The sequence below is a fragment of the Thalassophryne amazonica genome, chromosome 9 (assembly GCF_902500255.1).
Source record: "Thalassophryne amazonica chromosome 9, fThaAma1.1, whole genome shotgun sequence".
Taxonomy (NCBI): domain Eukaryota; kingdom Metazoa; phylum Chordata; class Actinopteri; order Batrachoidiformes; family Batrachoididae; genus Thalassophryne; species Thalassophryne amazonica.
The window spans coordinates 29,120,080-29,138,550 of record NC_047111.1 but is presented as its reverse complement, the minus strand read 5'-3'; the positions used below and the strand labels follow the sequence as shown (position 1 = coordinate 29,138,550).

Below are 18,471 nucleotides of genomic sequence, written 5' to 3'. Positions count from 1 at the left end.
ACTTATTTCATATCTAAACTTGAATATCACCTTTCGTTCTCGTCCAAAAATGGTGATGTCATCTTGCACTTGATTACCTTGTGACCCTGGTGACTCACCTGGCAGTCCATTGGGTCCTGTCAGATTTGCTTGCTGCCTTCTATTACCATGAGCTACATGCAAGAGCATGCCCCCCTAATTTCACATTTTAACTAGATGTGTCTCAAAAGAGTGCAAACCATTACTAACTCCTCCAGTTGATATACGAGAAGTTTAAACTTTGGTTTATTGGTCTTTGTGCAGTATGAGGGCAGATCTTTGTGATGTCATGCCATGAACTGAGCCTGAAGACCCCCTCGCAGAAAGCGCACACAGTGGGTGGTAGCAGGTGGTTTATTTATAGGTGGCTTGATCAGGAATAGGAGAATGCAAAGGATGGTCATTTACCATAAGCATGGGTGGTGGGTACACAGGAAGGGAAATACTCAGCAACAGTATCCAAGATGAAACTCACAGTATGAATATCTAAACCACACAAGCAGCAATCTTTCAGAGGAGACACTGAGATTAATCCATTCACAAGCAAAGTTCATAACAGTTCATCAATATCACCAAATCAATCAATCTAGAACCAGCAGGCAGATGTTACTTGTCATAAAAAGGCTAGCAAATGGTCATATACACAGGAGACACAGTAATCAATGGGAACAAGGAAAACTGGGAATGATAGCCACGAGAGAGCGAGTTGGACCTCAACAATCTGTCAGGGGATGTCTGCTTCAGAACATCTTTTATATGTAACTGTCACACCGCCCCCTGATTACCCCAAATCAGATGCACAAGGACGCTGAGGACATTAGCACAGGTACACATGGAGTAACCACGGAGACAGTGGAGAGAATAAACAAATCCATACATGGATTTGTTTGAATTCAAGGTCACCACAGAAAATCCAAGGTGGATCTGCATGTTGAATTTGGCACAATTTTTACAATAGATGCTCTTCCTGACACAACTCCACATTACATGGAGAAACGTGGCAGGGGTGGAGTTTGAACCGAGAACCATCCACACTGAAACCAAGCATACTAACCACCTGGCCACCACTCCTGCTAAGGCCAAATGATCTGACATAATGAAAAATGATACACAATAAATCAGCACCACCCACAATTACTCATGAGGTCAACAAGAGAAACCTGTGGGCTGCACCAGACGTGAAATCGGAGGGAGGTAAGGAGGGTTGTGAAGAAATAGAACAAGGATGTGACAAAAAAAAAAAAGACACCAAAAAGACACCCAAAAAGAAACAGATTAGTTCATCACCACACACAACTACGAGTGCAACCAACAAAGAGAGACCAGGAAGATGTTCCAGACGTGAAACATTAAAGAAACAAAACAAAAACAGACCTAGGCAATGCACGAGGACATGGCTCATGATGTCATAATGAAAGTACTTGACACTGTGGGAAATAGATAAAGAAACGTATCTTGATTCAGATATGCGTCTTCTTTAAAAATGTAGTTAACACTGCCTGGACCCAAAGACCTTCACTCCATAAAATCCATCAAAGTCCACAGTGATTAACTTCAGCCACTGTGCAAATTATTGTGACTCATTATGTCTGACAAAAATCTGTAATCTTGTCTTTTCTTCAGTGAAAATCAGATCCTTTAATAATGGCTAATTGAAATTCCACGTCCATGCAACTTTGGCCAAATTATAGTTCACGCGCCTGCAAGTGTTGATAACCAAATGCCAGGATGATGCCAGATGGCACCACTGCCACTTGCACCACTTGCATGACTCCAGTCCAGTAGGCTAACAAAGTACCTGTGACTCCTCCCAAAGTTGCTTCTTGTGAATATTCATACAATTAAAATATATTTTCATATGTCACACTACTCTGAAGGGAAATTCTGATATTCTTTCATTCCGGATTCACAGAGAATGTTTTGCTCCAAGCGTCGACAACAGGAAGTGATGGTGTACCTCCTGAGAAATTGTTACAGAGATGTGTCTGGACCTCAGTACAGACATCTGTGTCCATTATGTTGAAACTGGCCATACTCCACCAGCTATGCATGGACTATAGATGCTGTGGTTCCTCACATACACCTGCCCTCTATGTTGTCCATTTGTCCATGTTCTGCTTATTCATAATTAGCAGGAGCACTTGTGATCAAAACAGAGGAGTTTAAACGTATAAGTCATGTTTACTTGAGGACTGAGAACTGGAAAGATATCTGATTGTGAACAAGTTGTATCGTAACTTACATCTGTATAATTTCGCTCCAAATGAGCAAAAGGACAAAGGTCCCTATCTTCCACCATATGTAAAGCGGCGCATGGTGAAAGATAGGGATACATGTGTCATTGCTATTCTCCCCTCCCTGTCCTTGCAGTTGTCATTTCCTTGCCCAGCACACATTTTCTTTCCATACTAAAAGTAGTTACACTTATCAGTGCCCCCATTAGCATGCTCATTTCAAAACGAGTTGCGGTTGGGCTGAAAGCGAGCATGCTCCTGTGACAGTACAAATAAGACCCCAGTGCAGGTAGGTTAAAAAAAACTGGTTTATTACAGTCAAACAAAGGACAGGGGTGGTGGACGAGCTGTTAAGTGTGCTTGTTTCTAGTGCATAAGGTTCTTGGTTCAAACCCACCCCTGCCCATTCTCCATGTAATTCGGAGTTGCATCAGGAAGGGCATCCTGCTTAAATGTTGTGCCAAATCCACATGCAGATCCACCTCAGATCTACTGTGGTGACCTCAAGTGAAAACAAGGGAGAACCCTAAGGGACTGACTTTTACATTCAAACAAAGCAGGCTGTGCACAACAGGAATAGCCTATATCAACCAACTGTCCATGAAGTGGGAGGCAAGGAGATAGGTTGCTTTATCAGTCTGAGGTCAGGTACATGGGAAATTTGTACAAACAGGCAACCATGTCCTGAATCTTCTGGAGTCCATGGATGCATTGGCTTGTCGAAGTGTATTGTTTATATTTCTATTAACAGTGTAGCGGCAGAATGTCAGACTTCCTTCAACTATTTCCTAAAACTACAAATTCTCATCTGTTAAATGGATCTCTCTTCAAGTTGATCTTTGACTTAAAGTCCTCTCCATTCAATTGCACTGCCTGTTAGTGGGAGATGTTCACTCAAACATGCCTGTAACGACTCATGAACTCTAAATGAATGGTCCTGTTGACCTAAAAACAGATTTATAATGCCTCGCATGGCACTTGTGCCGCAAGGCGGGGCATATAGCATCCAAGTTGTCCATCCGTCTATCCTTCGGTCAGTTCATCTGTCAGTCCGTCCGTCTGTCTGTCCGTCCGTCTGTCCGGGCGTAATTCGTTCGCCGCAACGTAGCTCGGCAACTATTGCTCACAAAAACTTCATATTTGGTGGGTACATGCCTTGGAGGAGTACTTCACATGGGTTCGAAGGCCGGTGACCTTGACCTACTTTTCAAGGTCACCAGTGGTCACAACTGTCAAATCCTTCGCTGCAACGTAGCTCGGCACCTATCACTTCGCAGAAACTTCATATTTGGTGGGAACATGCCTTGGAGGAGTACTTTGCATGGGTTCGAAGGCCAGTGACCTTGACCTACTTTTCACGGTCACCAGTGGTCACAACTTCCAAATCCTTCGCCGCAATGTTGCTCGGCACCTATTGCTCACAGAAACTTCATACTTGGTGGGTACATGCCTTGGAGGAGTACTTTGCATGGGTTCGAAGGCCGGTGACCTTGACCTACTTATCATGGTCACCAGTGGTCACAACTGCCAAATCCTTCGCCGCAATGTTGCTCGGCACCTATTGCTCATAGAAACTTCATTCTTGGTGGGTACATGCCTTGGAGGAGTATTTCACATGGGTTCGAAGGCCAGTGACCTTGACCTCCATTTCAAGGTGGTTGCACCGTTTCACCAGTGGTTGCATTTGTTTTGAAGGCTGGCGACCGTGACCGATTTTTTTATGGTCACTGTTTGTCACATCCTCTAAATAAATATTATGGCAATCTCCAATTTTTTCCATTGTATATCCCAGTTTACATCAAACACATAAGGTTCAACCAAATACCCACCCCATACAAGTACATATTACTGCACTTTGCATGGCAAATAATACTGCGCGCGGGGCATTTCGACCAAGTAGGCCATCCCACACTTCCCTATCCTTTTCCAAGTCCTGTAACTTTTCCTGGGGGTCTTGAGGAATATAATGTCTCCAGTGTGTCCCGGGTCTTCCCCGGGACCACCTCCCAGTTGGACAAGCCTGGAAGACATCCCTCGGAAGATGGCAGAGGTACATCCTCACCAGATGCCTGAACCACCTCAGCTGGCTCTTTTCGATGTGAAGAAGCAATGGAGTCCTTCTCGGGTAGTCAAGTTTCTCACCCTGTGCCGGAGCCCAGACAGTGTTTGTGGAGTTGAAGAGAACAGCTGAGAATGTTTGTGGGAGGCCCTTTGAGACTTTCTTTATCCTATCCATAAGAAAATGATTTGGCTTGTGATAATGATTGCAAATAAAGTGACATAAGTGTGTCCACGGAGCTCACGTCAGTGTGTTGGATGTTTTGCTCAATACTAGCGGCACAAATCTAATCCTCCAATTTCCAACAGTGCCGAGTCATCATTGCTGTTTGAAATGGCCAAATCACAACAGTTCCCATATAAAGTTGGGTGTAGAATTTTATTTCATGTCACAGAGTTGGAAACATCCTGCTTTGTGTTCCCACGCATCACCCATTGCTCCCTCGGATTTGTGATGATGTTTCTCTCCTCAGAGAGCTCATCGGTGGACAAGGCTCAAAACGCTGAAACTGCTCCACCATCCCACAGGCCGCTGACTGCCATCACCAAGTCCAGCCTCGAGTCTTCAGCCACATCGAGCTCTCTTCAGCATGCTGTTGACTCCCAGAAATCAGATGGTCAGTATGCATGTGTTGCGTTTGCCAAGATCCTTCTTTAAGGCTTCAGAATGTCCTGTGTACTGTAACAATAGAAACATGTAAATAAAAAAAATTGCTGACAAGTGAACGAAGTGTGAACTAGACAGCTACTGAGTAGAGGACAGAGATCTAGTGAGGCCCAACAGGGTCTTCAACCAAACTAACCCAAATCAATGTTAAACCCCTTCAACCACATGATGTTTATAACTGAGGTCCATTTAAAGACAAATCGATTGAAAGAAACAGAGGAATTCAGAATGAACTCAATGACGAGTGTATGCCAACTACAGAAAATTAAAAACAAAATTATTATGTTTATTATTATTAAAGTTCACACCAATGCAGAATGAATGCTGTAATAGGTTGTTTGTGTAATTTCATTAATGTTTTGATCGAAATTCACTCCAGTCAGTGTTCCTGCAGAGCAGAGGCTTGGAAAACCTTGGGAACACTTATTTTCCAGAGTTGTGGAGTTTCTTCAAGCTAAGCTGTGCACGTGCATCAAGCACGGTGCTCAGTTCAGTGAGCTCACAGCTGCACATGGAAGAGACAACTAACTCTTTCTCCTCAACTCCTTTAAATGTTTTAGAGTTTCCACGGATCAGCTATGATCCACTCCACCACAGAACCTAAACTGAATTCAATAACAAATGGTTGCCATGAACTGGGAATTCTCCAGGACACAGATTAAATTCAGTATCATTTCATGAACAGCATTCTTGTGAATCAAAACACAGATAAAGTTCATAGTTGAGGAATCTCACTGGTCAGAGTCTAACGTGGGATCAAACAGTGGGATTGTCCGGAACACAGAAAGAGAACAAAATTGGGAATTCATACCAGAGTCCAGACACTGCAGAAAGACACGATGAGCTGGAGTCCAAACACACAGCTACTGGAGCAAACACCTGGCAACAACAAAAGTCCAAACCAAGAACTGGAGGCAGTGACATGGAGTGACACAGAGTAAATGAACACTGTAAGGGAGGTGATGGTCTAGCGGTTAAGCATTGGGCTGGAGACCAGAGGATCCTCGGTTCAAATCCCAGCCTGACCGGAAAATCACTGAGGGCCCTTGGGCAAGGTCCTTAATCCCCTAGTTGCTCCAGGTGTCTAGTGAGTACCTTGTATGGCAGCACCCTGACATCGGGGTGAATGTGAGACATTCTTGTAAAGCGCTTTGAGCGTCTGATACAGATGGAAAAGCGCTATATAAATGCAGTCCATTTTGTAACGTGGAACACGGAATGATGGAGAGTGGGACAGAACCCAGGACTTCAGTCCTGCAACTATAGGAGACATTTTCCCAAACAATGCCAATCAGTAAGCAACAGAACAGCACAGACATGGACGTCGAGGTCAACAACAACCCAGAAGTCAAAATTAAGACAGAGGGACCGCACTAATAATAGCACTAATGACAACATTAGAGCAGGCCGCGGCCTCAACTTTATCTAAATTCTGGGTCTTTTAGTGAAGCTTAGGGCTAGTGGCTGGCAGTCACCTTAGTATTTCTTCTGTTTTTCTTGTTGTTTAATGCTGACAAATTATACTGTATTTGTTATCTTTCTGCTACTTGATTCTGCTTTTTTATTTTCTCTCTGTTTGAGGTGCTGCTCCATCCAGAGATGGGTGTGGTATCTGTTCCAGAAACTGACCTGTGCACCGGCAACATTTTCTGTATGTTTGTTTTGTGAATTGTTTTGTCATTTGTTTCTGTAGCATGGCCCAAGCAGAGGGTCACCCCTTTGAGTCTGGTCTGCTTAAGGTTTCTTCCTCAGAGGGAGTTTTTCCTTACCACTGTTACTCTGGGGGTTAGTAAGGTTAGACCTTACTTGTGTGAAGCACCTTGAGGAAACTCTGTTGTGATTTGGCGCTATATAAATGAAAATAAATTGAAAACTGAACATCACAAGAGGGGAAATAACTCAAACTTCTCAGAGCGACAATAAAACTGACATAAAACAAAAAATGATGAATGCAGCCAAAATGTGATCCATAACAATATGTTGGAGTGTTGACAAAAAGTGAGAAGGGAGAAAAAACAAACAAACAAACAAACAAACAAACAAACAAACAAACAAACATATTGTACCCACACCTTGATCTGGAATGTGACCCAAATTCAATGGTCTCTTTTATCATGAAACTAAGGTTTGTTTGTTTTTTAATCATAATAAATCAAGAGATAGGTTAAAAAATAACTTTATTGACATCGAACACATACAGTGTGTGAAATCACATTTAAATTACAGAAAAACGGAAGAAAAGCTGGTTGCATTGTCTCTATGGAGACATTTGGCAAAAGAAGAACACACACACACACACACACACAAAAGTCAAAAAGAAATTAAATTTGGCTTATGGACAGTCACACAGAGAGTTATGGTCACACTGTGTATTTGACATATGCCATTTTCAGTAAATAAATATGGATGCCTTGTGTCAAGGTTAGAGCTTAAAAATTCTAAGTAACCTGTGCTGAAGCAAAAGAAAAAAAAAAGTCACAATATATTTATATTCAGAAGAACAATACACGGTCTCTGAAGCAAATACTCATGACAGATAAATGACTAGTTTGAGCTTTTTAAATCATGTGAGGAGTGGCAACATGGTGAACTGTGAAGAAAAAAACAGTGATTCAGCAAGGGACACAAAAACCCTCAGTGTCCCTTGCGTGTTGTTTCAGAATTCTAAAGACCAAACTTCTTGGTGATCTATGCATTCACCGAGCAACCTCTATGCTTCCTCTGTGCCTCCTCTGTGCAACCATGGAGTTGTGTGCATCCGCTGAGCATCCTCTGTGCATCTTCTGTGCATCTTCTGTGCTTCCTCTGTACCACACTTTGGGAACCAATGGTATTCTTTGAACATCTATTCAGTGGTGCTTATGCCTCCTAGTGGACCCCTGAGCATTTTTTGGGCAGCACTCAGCTGTCAAAGATGAAACATCCCATGTCTGATTTGATGGACTCAGCCAACTCATTTTAGACTTAAGCATCTGCGTACACTGCTGTCAAGGGTGCTGAAAGAGCCTCGGACTGCGCCGCTGTCCAAGGTGCTAAAAGAGTCAGGCAAAATGTATCATAGTGGTGCCTAAAGGTCCATTGTTGCCTAATTAATATTTAAAATATCTGGGTGATGATGTGGCAGCGTGGTGGCATTGTGGATCACTTCCCATCTGGGGCCTTTCTGTGTGGTGTTTGCATATTCTTCTGTTTGTGCGGGTTCCCTTCTGGTGCTCTAGCTTACTCCCACATCCAAAGCCAAGCACGTTAGGTGAATTGGAAACTTTAAATTGACCATATGTGTGTGTGTGAATGTGTTTGTCTGTCTATATGTGGCCCTGGCATTCTGCCCAGGGTGTACCCCGCCTCACTGCCTATGACTGCTGGAATAGGCTCCGGCCCACCTGTGACCTTAATTGGAGTGAGTGGGTATTGAAAATAAATGAATGGTCGAGAATGTGCATAGAGTACTTTGTCCTGAAGTAGAAATCTATCATGTGTTTTAAGTTATTTCTCTTTCTATTAGACATCAGTGAAGCCAAGTCCCACCTGCCTTTGTCTGTGGTGGCCAAAGCCAATACTGAGTCTTCATTGCCTGCTGCAGCAGTTCAGAGGTCTTCATCAATACTTGAGGAACCTGCTGTAAAACCTGGAGAGTATCCCTTTAAGCGAGGTAAGTTGAACAAACATATTTTTCTCTTAAACAGCTGTTTAGAAGAAGCCTGGTTCCCTCCTCACTTTACATCAGGTCCACGCGCTGCGGCCTGCACTGTGGCCTCGCCACATCTACCTCACACTCACCACTGAGTTCTTTTCTAGTTTTCTCCACTTTTACTGTTTGCGCCTCATTTCAGTGCCAGTTCTCAAGACACACAGTCCCATTCTGAAGAGGAGCGTGAGCTTTCCTCAGTCTGCAGGTAAAAAAAACTAAACATGAATTTATTTGGTGTTGTGTGTATGGTACCTTGAAAAAAATATTCTGAAAATTCCACAATTTTTACAGAAAAAAATGGCAACATGCTTGCTCAGAGGGGGTTGGTAAAATATAATAAAAATATGTAAATACCTGTAGAGAAAATAATGTACATTTTATAGCATAAAACCCAATGTAAATTGCAATTTCAGGGATGAGCGGGTTTGAACCGGTGTTGCCAACCAAACAGTCCCCCCTAAAAATTGTCAGGGATTTGGCCAGGTCAGGGCGCTGCGCCCTTGTTTTCCACCCTTTTTGATGTTTCCGTTTGCTTCAGCTTTGATTTATTAATATTTATTTTCATCAGGATTTATTCTGTCATGTTTTTCTTGTCACTTTGTTCTTATGATTCACTAGTTATTTTATTTTCATCATATGCTTATTCTCTGTTTTGATTTGTCACTTTGCTTTCTTTGTTACTTTTTACTTTGGCCTTTCGTTCTGTTCTAGTTGTTTTCAGTCATTGTTTATTAAGTTATCACTTGTTCCACTTGGTTATAATATTTGTTGTACTGTTATGTCAAGATTTGTTTTGGTTATTGTTTGTTCACTGCTTTTTCTTATGGTTTGTCTAACTGTCTTGTTTTCTTAAGTCAGTTTGTGTTTAATGTCATTTTAGTATTTTGCTCCATGTCTCCTGTCCAAGTCCGTGTTGCCAGTTCATGTTTAGTTTAGTTCTCATGTTCATGTTGGATTCCTGTTCACGGTAATATTATTCAGTTGTAGCTCAGTTTTGTTTTTGCCTTTTGTTCCCACTCCACATCCTGCACCTGCTTTCATGTCCTCGTCTCACGCCCAGTTATTTATGTTTTTATGTTTTTTTCTCTCACTTTGACTCTGTCTGCTTTGTGTTTTTCTTTCACTCACGCTCTGTGCACCTGTTCACATATCTTTGTCTTTTCTTCACTCCATCTTGTGTTGTCCTCCCTCACTGTCTTGTACAATGTAGTATCTTCGTTCACTAGCCATGCCCCCTTCTTGATTGTTCCTCACGTGCACCTTGTTAACTCCTGTCTTATTTAATCTCCACCCAGCCACCACACCCTTGCTCGTTTGTTGCCTTTGTACACTTACCAGCTCTGTATCTAGTCCTGTTTTTGATTTGCCGTGTAGCCTGATCCTGCTTTGTGTTTTTGACTGTGCCTTTGCCTCGTCCATGATGTCTGTGTCTGCTCATGCCCTTGAACCCTGCTTGTCCATGACTGCGTTTTTGCCTGACCCTGTTTGTGCTTCTGCCTCGCCGACTGATCACCTGTGTACCGAACCTGAGCCTGCATTAAAGACTATGATTTCTTCTACATCCAAGCCTAGTCCGGGGGTTTGCATTCTGGGTCCTAACACTTCTGGTGCCTGGCACCCGCCGTGCCTGACAGAACAAACGAGCCAGAAGATGGACCCACCGAACTCCACATTGGTCACCACAGCCAGCAACCTTGCCTGCATCAGAGACATTTTTTCTGAGATCGAATTCTGTTTTGATTGTTATAGAGCCTGTTTCACACCCCCCCAAAAAATTCAATTATCTCATCTAAGCCCTGGATCTTGTTGAGGTCAATTCTTGGCTGTATGATTTTTTTCCCAGACATGGAAATCTGGATGCGTTTTTTTGCTGTTGAGAAACTTCCAGCCTGGATTGGACAACCTGAATGCCATCTGGCATCTAGCCTCTCGCTCACTGACAGCGACTTCGAGTGGGAGGACATTGATGACGACGCGTCATCTGAGGCTGAAGGTCAGGCGCTGCAGGACATGGCTACTACTCTGTTCAAGATTCAAGACTTATTTTTTGAATATCAGGACTGCCACAGTCGGTGGAACAAACAGCTGATTTTCTCGGCTCTCGATCAGATGTTTTTAGCCGAGCCAGAGCTGGTAATCACTTTTCCTGAGTTAAGAAACATTAAAACACAGTTTGAGCAAGGTTGGGTCCTTTCCTGTATCCAGGACCCCATGGATTTTTTGTTTGAGTCCGAGCTCACTGCCACCTGTTGTGAGGAGCAGCGCGTCATAACGCTTTCAGACGCCGCCCTCACTCCACCCTGGTATGACGTAACACCGAAGCCGGCCACTTACCTCATGTCTCCTGCTCCAGAGATGACACCTCCACAGCCTGCTCCACGGAGAAATCCAGCAGTGTCCAGTTTTTCGCACCCAGAACAAGTGGAGCCACTCGTCCCAGTTGCTAGCTCCACAATTCAGGAACCGACAGAACAGCCCCAGACAGGAGGACTGACTTCACAGCTGAGTTCCACGCCAAAATTGGCGTCTTCTCTCCCTCCTCCCATTCCCTCTCCATGCAAGCTGTGGCCACATCAGCTGCTGCCGGCTCCGACAAGCTCTGCGCCCCGACAGTCTGAAGCTCCAACGTTGCCTGAACCCTTGACGGTGGAAAGTTCTCTAGAACCATCAGTTCCGCTTCCTGTTCCTGTACAAACCGCCAAGCCAACAGGAAAGTCCATGTTGCTGTCGCAAATAGCAGCACGCAAACTTGGTGACTCAGCAGGGACGCATATTGAGCCGGCAGCTACGCTCTCACCGTTCCTTCAGACTGCACAGTTCTCTTCAGGTCCACCAACCAATGTTTCTGTGGGTACCATGACGGTGAGCACGGTTGTCAGTTCCGTGACAGTGCAGGCGTCGGTTGAGGAGGCTCCACGGAGTTCTGTCACTACAATGATGTCATCAGAACCGCTTGCTCAACTCTCTTTAAAGCTCTCACCACAAGCCACGCCTGTGCCACTCTCAATGAAACTCCAGGCAGCAGAATCAACCCTGCATCGGCATCAGTTAGCTCCACCTCCTCACGCTCTGGGGTGAACACACCAGCAGCGTCTCCAGAGGGGGGTCCACACCCGCACCGTGCTGCTGTCCCAGAGCCTCAACTGCCTGCTCCAGTATCTGTCCTGCATTCATCCACTGAAGACTGTGACTGTGGGTCAGTTAATAACTTTACCATTTTTTTCCTGGTTGATGCAAATCTGTTTTCTTGCCTGTGATGTTATGGAACATCTATTGAAAGCACTATGTCAGAATCTGGGACATTTTTCAGGAATGCTCCTTATGAAGCTAAAATTTACCATGATTATTATGCAGGGCCGTAGTCATACTCCCATCTATAGGTCCTCTCCAGACAATAATAGTCATCGGGTGGGAATTAACTCAATTTCTGCAGTGGTTGAGTACCTGTACAGGATCCCTGATAAATTTTTCTATTTGTATACAACCCCGGATCTGTTTGAGCTAAGTTTTTCCTTGCCACGTTTACTGAGAGGCATGGCTCTCAAGGTTAACCCGGTACCCAGAGATATTTCGGTTCTGCAGTTGGTTAATAAGCCTTGCTACTGGGGGTTATCCATGTCACAGTTTTGGGTTGCACGACTATGTGCTTGGAGTCTGCATTTCATGAAACTTATGCTTATTTTGTGCTCCATGTGGATCTGTATCTTTCCTCTAGTGGGGTTCCCTCTGGGGAAGGTTCGCCAGTTGGGGGAATCAAATACTTCTCAATCAGCAGCAAAGTCTTTTCATTGGGTGTAGACTGATTTTGTGTTATGATCCTCAAGTGAAATCAGTTTTTTTGCTGTTTTTGAGACAGGGGTTGTTGTGGGTTAACGGGGCCTCTTCTGTCACCTTTCTACCATGGCCAAGTGCCTCATTTCAGCTCTCATTTATTTCTCTCTGTGGATCTCTACCTGAATTTATTAAGCTTCTCTTAGAGTTATTGCTGTGCTGGCTCTCATGTTTGTTCAAAGGTATCTGGAGTTTAGATTTGGAGGCAATGTATGATTTTTTTTTTTCTCTTGTTGGATTTTTGAGTCACTGGGCCTTTCCCCTCAGCCTGTTTTTAGAGATTCTTTGTATGGTGGTTTCCACCCTGAGGCACCGGGCTCTCCCCATTTGTGGTTCCCCATTCCCGTTCCGGCCCAGTGGCAGTCCCTGCATGTTCCTCTAGGTCTAAGGTTCCCTTGGGTCGAGCCCCTGAAGCTGGGGCACATTCTAAAACTCCTTCTGGCCTTGCGCCAGATTCTTGCACTACCTATGCACCAGGTCGCACCTTGTGGCTGGCCTCCCATTACGCCCTGTTTTCCACCCATTTGTTCCCGAGCCTGTTTTTGGTCAAGTTGTCAGTCGTCCATGGGGTCTCATGCCATGTGGCCCTCCTGGTTGTCACCTGGGTCCCTGTTTGCACGCCTCCTTGGCGTTTGCCCTGCCTCCCTCCCAGTGTCCGTTTTGGTTGTTGCGGACGTCCGGTGACAGCCGCATTGGGGAGAGGTACTGTCAGGGATTTGGCCAGGTCAGGGCGCTGAGCCCTTGTTTTTCCCCATTTTGTTGTTTCCAGTTTGCTTCAGCTTTGATTTATTAATACTGTATTTATTTTCATCAGGATTTATTCTGTCATGTTTTTCTTGTCACTTTGTTCTTATGATTCACTAGTTATTTTATTTTCATCATATGGTTATTCTTTGTTTTGATTTGTCACTTTGCTTTCTTTGTTACTTTTTACTTTGGCCTTTTGTTCTGTTCTAGTTGTTTTCAGTCATTGTTTATTAAGTTATCACTTGTTCCACTTGGTTATAATATTTGTTGTACTGTTATGTCAAGATTTGTTTTGGTTATTGTTTGTTCACTGCTTTTTCTTATGGTTTGTCTAACTGCCTTGTTTTCTTAAGTCAATTTGTGTTTAATGTCATTTTAGTATTTTGCTCCATGTCTCCTGTCCAAGTCCGTGTTGCCAGTTCATGTTTAGTTTAATTCTCATGTTCATGTTGGATTCCTGTTCACGGTAATATTATTCAGTTGTAGCTCAGTTTTGTTTTTGCCTTTTGTTCCCACTCCACATCCTGCACCTGCATTCATGTCCTCGTCTCACGCCCAGTTATTTATGTTTACTTCACATCCTGCACCTGGCATGTTTTTCTCTCACTTTAACTCTGTCTGCTTTGTGTTTTTCTTTCACTCACGCTCTGTGCACCTGTTCACATATCTTTGTCTTTTCTTCACTTCACCTTGTGTTGTCCTCCCTCACTGTCTTGCACAATGTAGTATCTTCATTCACTAGCGACGCCCCTTCTTGATTGTTCCTCACGTGCACCTTGTTAACTCCTGTCTTATTTAATCTCCACCCAGCGACCACACCCTTGCTCGTTTGTTGTCTTTGCACACTTACCAACGCTGTATCTAGTCCTGTTTTTGATTCGCCATGTATCCTGATCCTGCTTTGTGTTTTTGACTATGCCTTTTGCCTCGTCCATGATGCTTGTGTCTGCTCGTGCCCTTGAACCCTGCTTGTCCATGACTGCGTTTTTGCCTGACCCTGTTTGTGCTTCTGCCTCACGGACTGATCAGCTGTGTACCGAACCTGAGCCTGCATTAAAGACTATGATTTCTTCTACATCCAAGCCTAGCCCGGGGGTTTGCATTCTGGGTCCTAACACTTCGGGTGCCTGGCACCCGCCGTGCCTGACAAAAATCTATCCTCCCTGCCTTACTGCACATACGTCATTTCAGAGCATCAGCAGCGATTCACCGATCACCTTGTTTCTGCTTCAAACTGCACTCCAGTCATCATCTATCTCAGTGACAGATATCCGAAGCTTTGGTACAACAATCATTTCCACATAAATTCAGCATTATTTCATAATAAAAGACGATGGACCGATCAGAGCACCACAGCAGCACATCTGAGTCTGACTCACTGAGTCTGACTCTGAGTCTGGCTCTCTACACAAAAAGCAATCAAAGGGAATGATGGGATTATTAACCATCAGATGACAAAGTAAAACCTCTTAAATCATTCTAAAGTCAGTTTTACGCAGAAACAAGGCCGTTGTAAACAGAAATGAGGCGATAATCAATGAATCACTGCTGTGTTCTGAAATGAAGCATGCGGAGTGAAGGCAGGGGGACCGATTTTTAGGGGGGCTATTCGGTCAGCAACACCGGTACCTATTTACAGCTGGGTGGACTGAGACAATGCAGATTAAGTGTCTTGTCCGTGGACACTTTGGCAGACCAACTTCTTATCCACTCACCTACCTGCTCTACAACTTGTCCACCAGTAAAAAGCAGCAGATAAAAGGGCATAGCCAAGCACATCAGTCATCGCTTGACCATTAAAACAGCTACATTTCAGTAATTTTAAATATGCATTCATCTAAATTTGCATGTTTGAACACTGTATTCACTCTTTGTCATTTTATTTATTTAGTTTAATCTCTGTAATGTCATTTGTCTTGTTCACTCTGTAGAAAAATTGCTTCCTTCTAAATCAATCATCAAATCTGGTTTTTCGCCGAACTTGGACAGGTAAGTGGCCACAGTGAAATGAAGTGATGTGGTGTTTTACATTAGTATCTGTTCTTAGAAGCTCATATGTGCTGAAAGTCCTGTTGATGTTGTGCACCTGTTCTTTCACAGGAAGGCAAAGACGGGTGGCGTGGCGGCAGGCAGCACGGCCGTAGGTGGCGCGGCGGCAGGCAGCACGGCTGTAGGTAGCACGGCGGCAGGCAGGACAGCGGCTGGCAGCGTGATGGCAGAGCAGCAGGATGTGCTGAAATCAAATGCACTGCCACGTTCTACTCAGGCCAAGCGAGCTCTGTTTGAGAGAATGAACACAGTCCCGAGCATGTAAGAGCATTTCAGTACTTTGACCTCAAACATGCATTTTTTGTCACATATGAATTCAGTTTTGCTGTGTGTTGACCTGAACTCCTGTTAAATAGACCAACGCTGTCCAAACCAAAGCTGAAGCGCTCTCAGAGTGTTGGCGTGTGCAGCGCCAGTGGTATCAAACAGATCCTCTTGGAGTGGTGCCGCTCAAAAACTATTGGCTATAAGGTATGACAGCATGTCCAGAAAACAAATGTCAAAATGATGAATTAAGCAGTTTTTTCTCTGCATTCATACTTCTGGGCAAAGGTAAATGGACTGCATTTATATAGCACTTTTCCATTTGAATCAGACGCTCAAAGCACTTTACAATTATGCCTCACATTAACCCCGATGTCAGGGTGCTGCCATACAAGGTGCTCACTACACACCGGGAGCAATAGGGGATTAAAGGCCTTGCCCAAGGGTCCTTAGTGATTTTCCAGTCAGGTGGGGATTTGAACCCATGATCTTCTGGACTCAAGCCCAACACCTTGACCACTAGACCATCACCTCCCAAAGGAACATGTAAAACTTCAACCTGAGCTTTCTGAGCACAAAGGTTCTCATTCATCCAGGTAGGATGTATGGATGTTTCCTCAAAAGGAACTGGACTTCTTGTTTAGTCTTCAACATGCTCCATCACTCATCCTGCCTTCATCTTAAAACATGATGGTCTGATAGTCCTGCTGTACTCTGGACAGAAAGGACAGATGATTTGAGAGGGGTGTCATAGAAGTCATCCGCATGAAAGTGGAAAAAGCAAAGTTCTGCAGAGAGTGAACAAAGCAGTAGCAGCCTCTACCAGATCTGATCAGATCAGATCCTCCCTGAAGGGCATCTATGTACATCAGACGCTGCAGGTCCAGGGCCACCAAAAACACCCTTTCCACGCTCTTACGTAGGTAAACCCTAACACCACCTATCATTCATTCAAGGTTCTGTTTATGTTGTATCTTAACCAGATAGATTGTGAGATATGCAGTGAGTCAAGTCATGTCTGGGAGCATGCACCAATACTGCGCTTTGCTGCATCCACAACACCACAAAACCGCCTTGGGTCCTGGATTGCAAGCACTCATGCAGACAACCAGTCCATTCTCACATCTCTACAATAACCATCATTCTGCTGCAGCCACGTGCAACATGGCCATCCACTTGGCCTTCTCCAGCCACTGGGGTCCTCAACACTCAGGCACCCTTTGTGCTGGATCACGCACAGAGAGAGATGGACAACATGGCCAAAATGTCATAACTGACTCTCCCTCACAATGCAAGTGATATTCCTCATCCTGGTCTCTTTTAGTAACTGCTCGTTTGATACAAAGTCATTCCAGTCGTACCCAAGGATCCTCCGAAAAGACCTAGTAACAAAGATATCCAGTCATCACCTTAGATCACTGGGTAGTGTCCACGTTTTACAACCATACACAAGACTAGAAGCACCAGGACCCTAAAGACTTGGATCTTCTTTCGCCTGCAAAGATATCAGCGTCAAACACCTCTGTCCATTGACCTCATGACTCCACAAGGCCGTCATAAATAGCAGTAGTCAAACTTTAAAAAGCAAACTCTTGTGGCTGTCCTAGTCATCACTAAAGATGACCACATTATCCAAGGTAGGCACAGCACAACCTTCCAGACCACCACCTTATTCATTAGTTGTTTGAACACCCCAGCAGTGTTCCTCAAATCAAAGCATGACTTTGAAAGAATAAAGCACAGAGTGTAATCAAGGCACCGACTGGAATCTGCCAATAAACGCTGAACAGGTTAAACTGAATCACACATTTTGTGGATGCTACTAAGTCAGTATAACTATCTGTTGATGGTATTGGATATGCGTTAGGTTTAGGTATGCTACTGACTGTTCAACAATCAGAATATAACCTTGGAGTGTTGTCAGATATAGGTACCAGTACACATGGTGATGTCCAGCTGGAAGATGATGGTTCAGGAGTACCATTAGGTATTACATGCTTTTCCTCTTCATCTAAAACTGTTTTTGCAAATGGAACCTGCTAAAACATCCGTTTCATTGGTTTTCTGTGCAGACTAGCAGAGAAGTGTGCAAGGGCGCTGCAGGATTTGTATGAGGGCGGTGTGACAACAGTCATTCACAAATGTGTTCAAGTTGGAGGTGTAAGTTATTGAAGAGTAATTTTGGGCGCCTCTGGAAGTCACCATTTTGGCAGCTAATGCTACGTAACTGCTGGTCAGCCCATAAGTGGGCAAGGAGGAGGTGCATGAGCAAGTTTGGTGTGACCTGGGTGGTGTGAATGAAGCCCCCAGCTCAGTGGCAGGTCTAGACCATTTTTACTGAGGGGACCTGGCTGGGGCAAAAAAAGACAATGATTCTAAATCTTATTTGTTTTATTTTTATAAAACTAGTGATTAACCATTGTAACCAAAATGAATGGTTCAAAATATCGCATTTGAGACACACATGTAAAAAAAAAGATAATAACATTTTACAGACTGTATTGACTCAAGAAAATAATCAGCAGATTTATTGATAATGAAAATAACTGTTAGGTGCAGCCTTGGTTCAGTTTCTCAGTCCAAAATTATATCAGTACATTGGCTGCTCTACTATTACAGCAACTGTATTCTGCAGTTTTGTTGATTTCTGGAAAACTGATCAACAAATGAGTCAAGGACTCAGTGGCTTTGCCCTTTGAGACTCAGTGCTCCAGACCAGGGACTAAGACTGGAAATTAGCTGAAGATAGACATCTTATATGCATCACATTTTCCCATTTCTTAAAGGCAACGTTGTATGTATCATCCCTGTTAAATAAAGATTAAAGTAAAAAGTAACACACACACATTAAGCAGACAAATGTTTTTTTCAACATCACAAACCACTTTCAGGATCTTCATCCGTCTCTCTTT

General features: G+C 43.9%; 2 protein-coding genes across 3 annotated transcripts in view; both read left to right on the top strand.

Annotated features, from left to right (window-relative positions):
* Window positions 1-18,471, top strand: part of LOC117516946 (smoothelin-like protein 2) — a 44,448-nt gene that overhangs the window by 22,350 nt on the left and 3,627 nt on the right. Inside the window, exons 3-8 of one of the 2 annotated variants that reach the window (XM_034177835.1) lie at window positions 4,784-4,927; window positions 8,483-8,629; window positions 8,811-8,873; window positions 15,178-15,235; window positions 15,347-15,556; window positions 15,652-15,766. In XM_034177835.1, coding sequence (XP_034033726.1) covers window positions 4,784-4,927; window positions 8,483-8,629; window positions 8,811-8,873; window positions 15,178-15,235; window positions 15,347-15,556; window positions 15,652-15,766 — 737 coding nt within the window. The remainder of the gene's footprint in view (window positions 1-4,783; window positions 4,928-8,482; window positions 8,630-8,810; window positions 8,874-15,177; window positions 15,236-15,346; window positions 15,557-15,651; window positions 15,767-18,471) is intronic. The other variant, XM_034177837.1, reaches the window with a different exon arrangement.
* Window positions 15,738-18,471, top strand: part of LOC117516947 (adapter molecule crk-like) — a 29,565-nt gene continuing 26,831 nt past the window's right edge. Inside the window, exon 1 of the mRNA XM_034177839.1 lies at window positions 15,738-15,744. The gene's annotated coding sequence lies outside the window, so the exon portion shown is untranslated. The remainder of the gene's footprint in view (window positions 15,745-18,471) is intronic.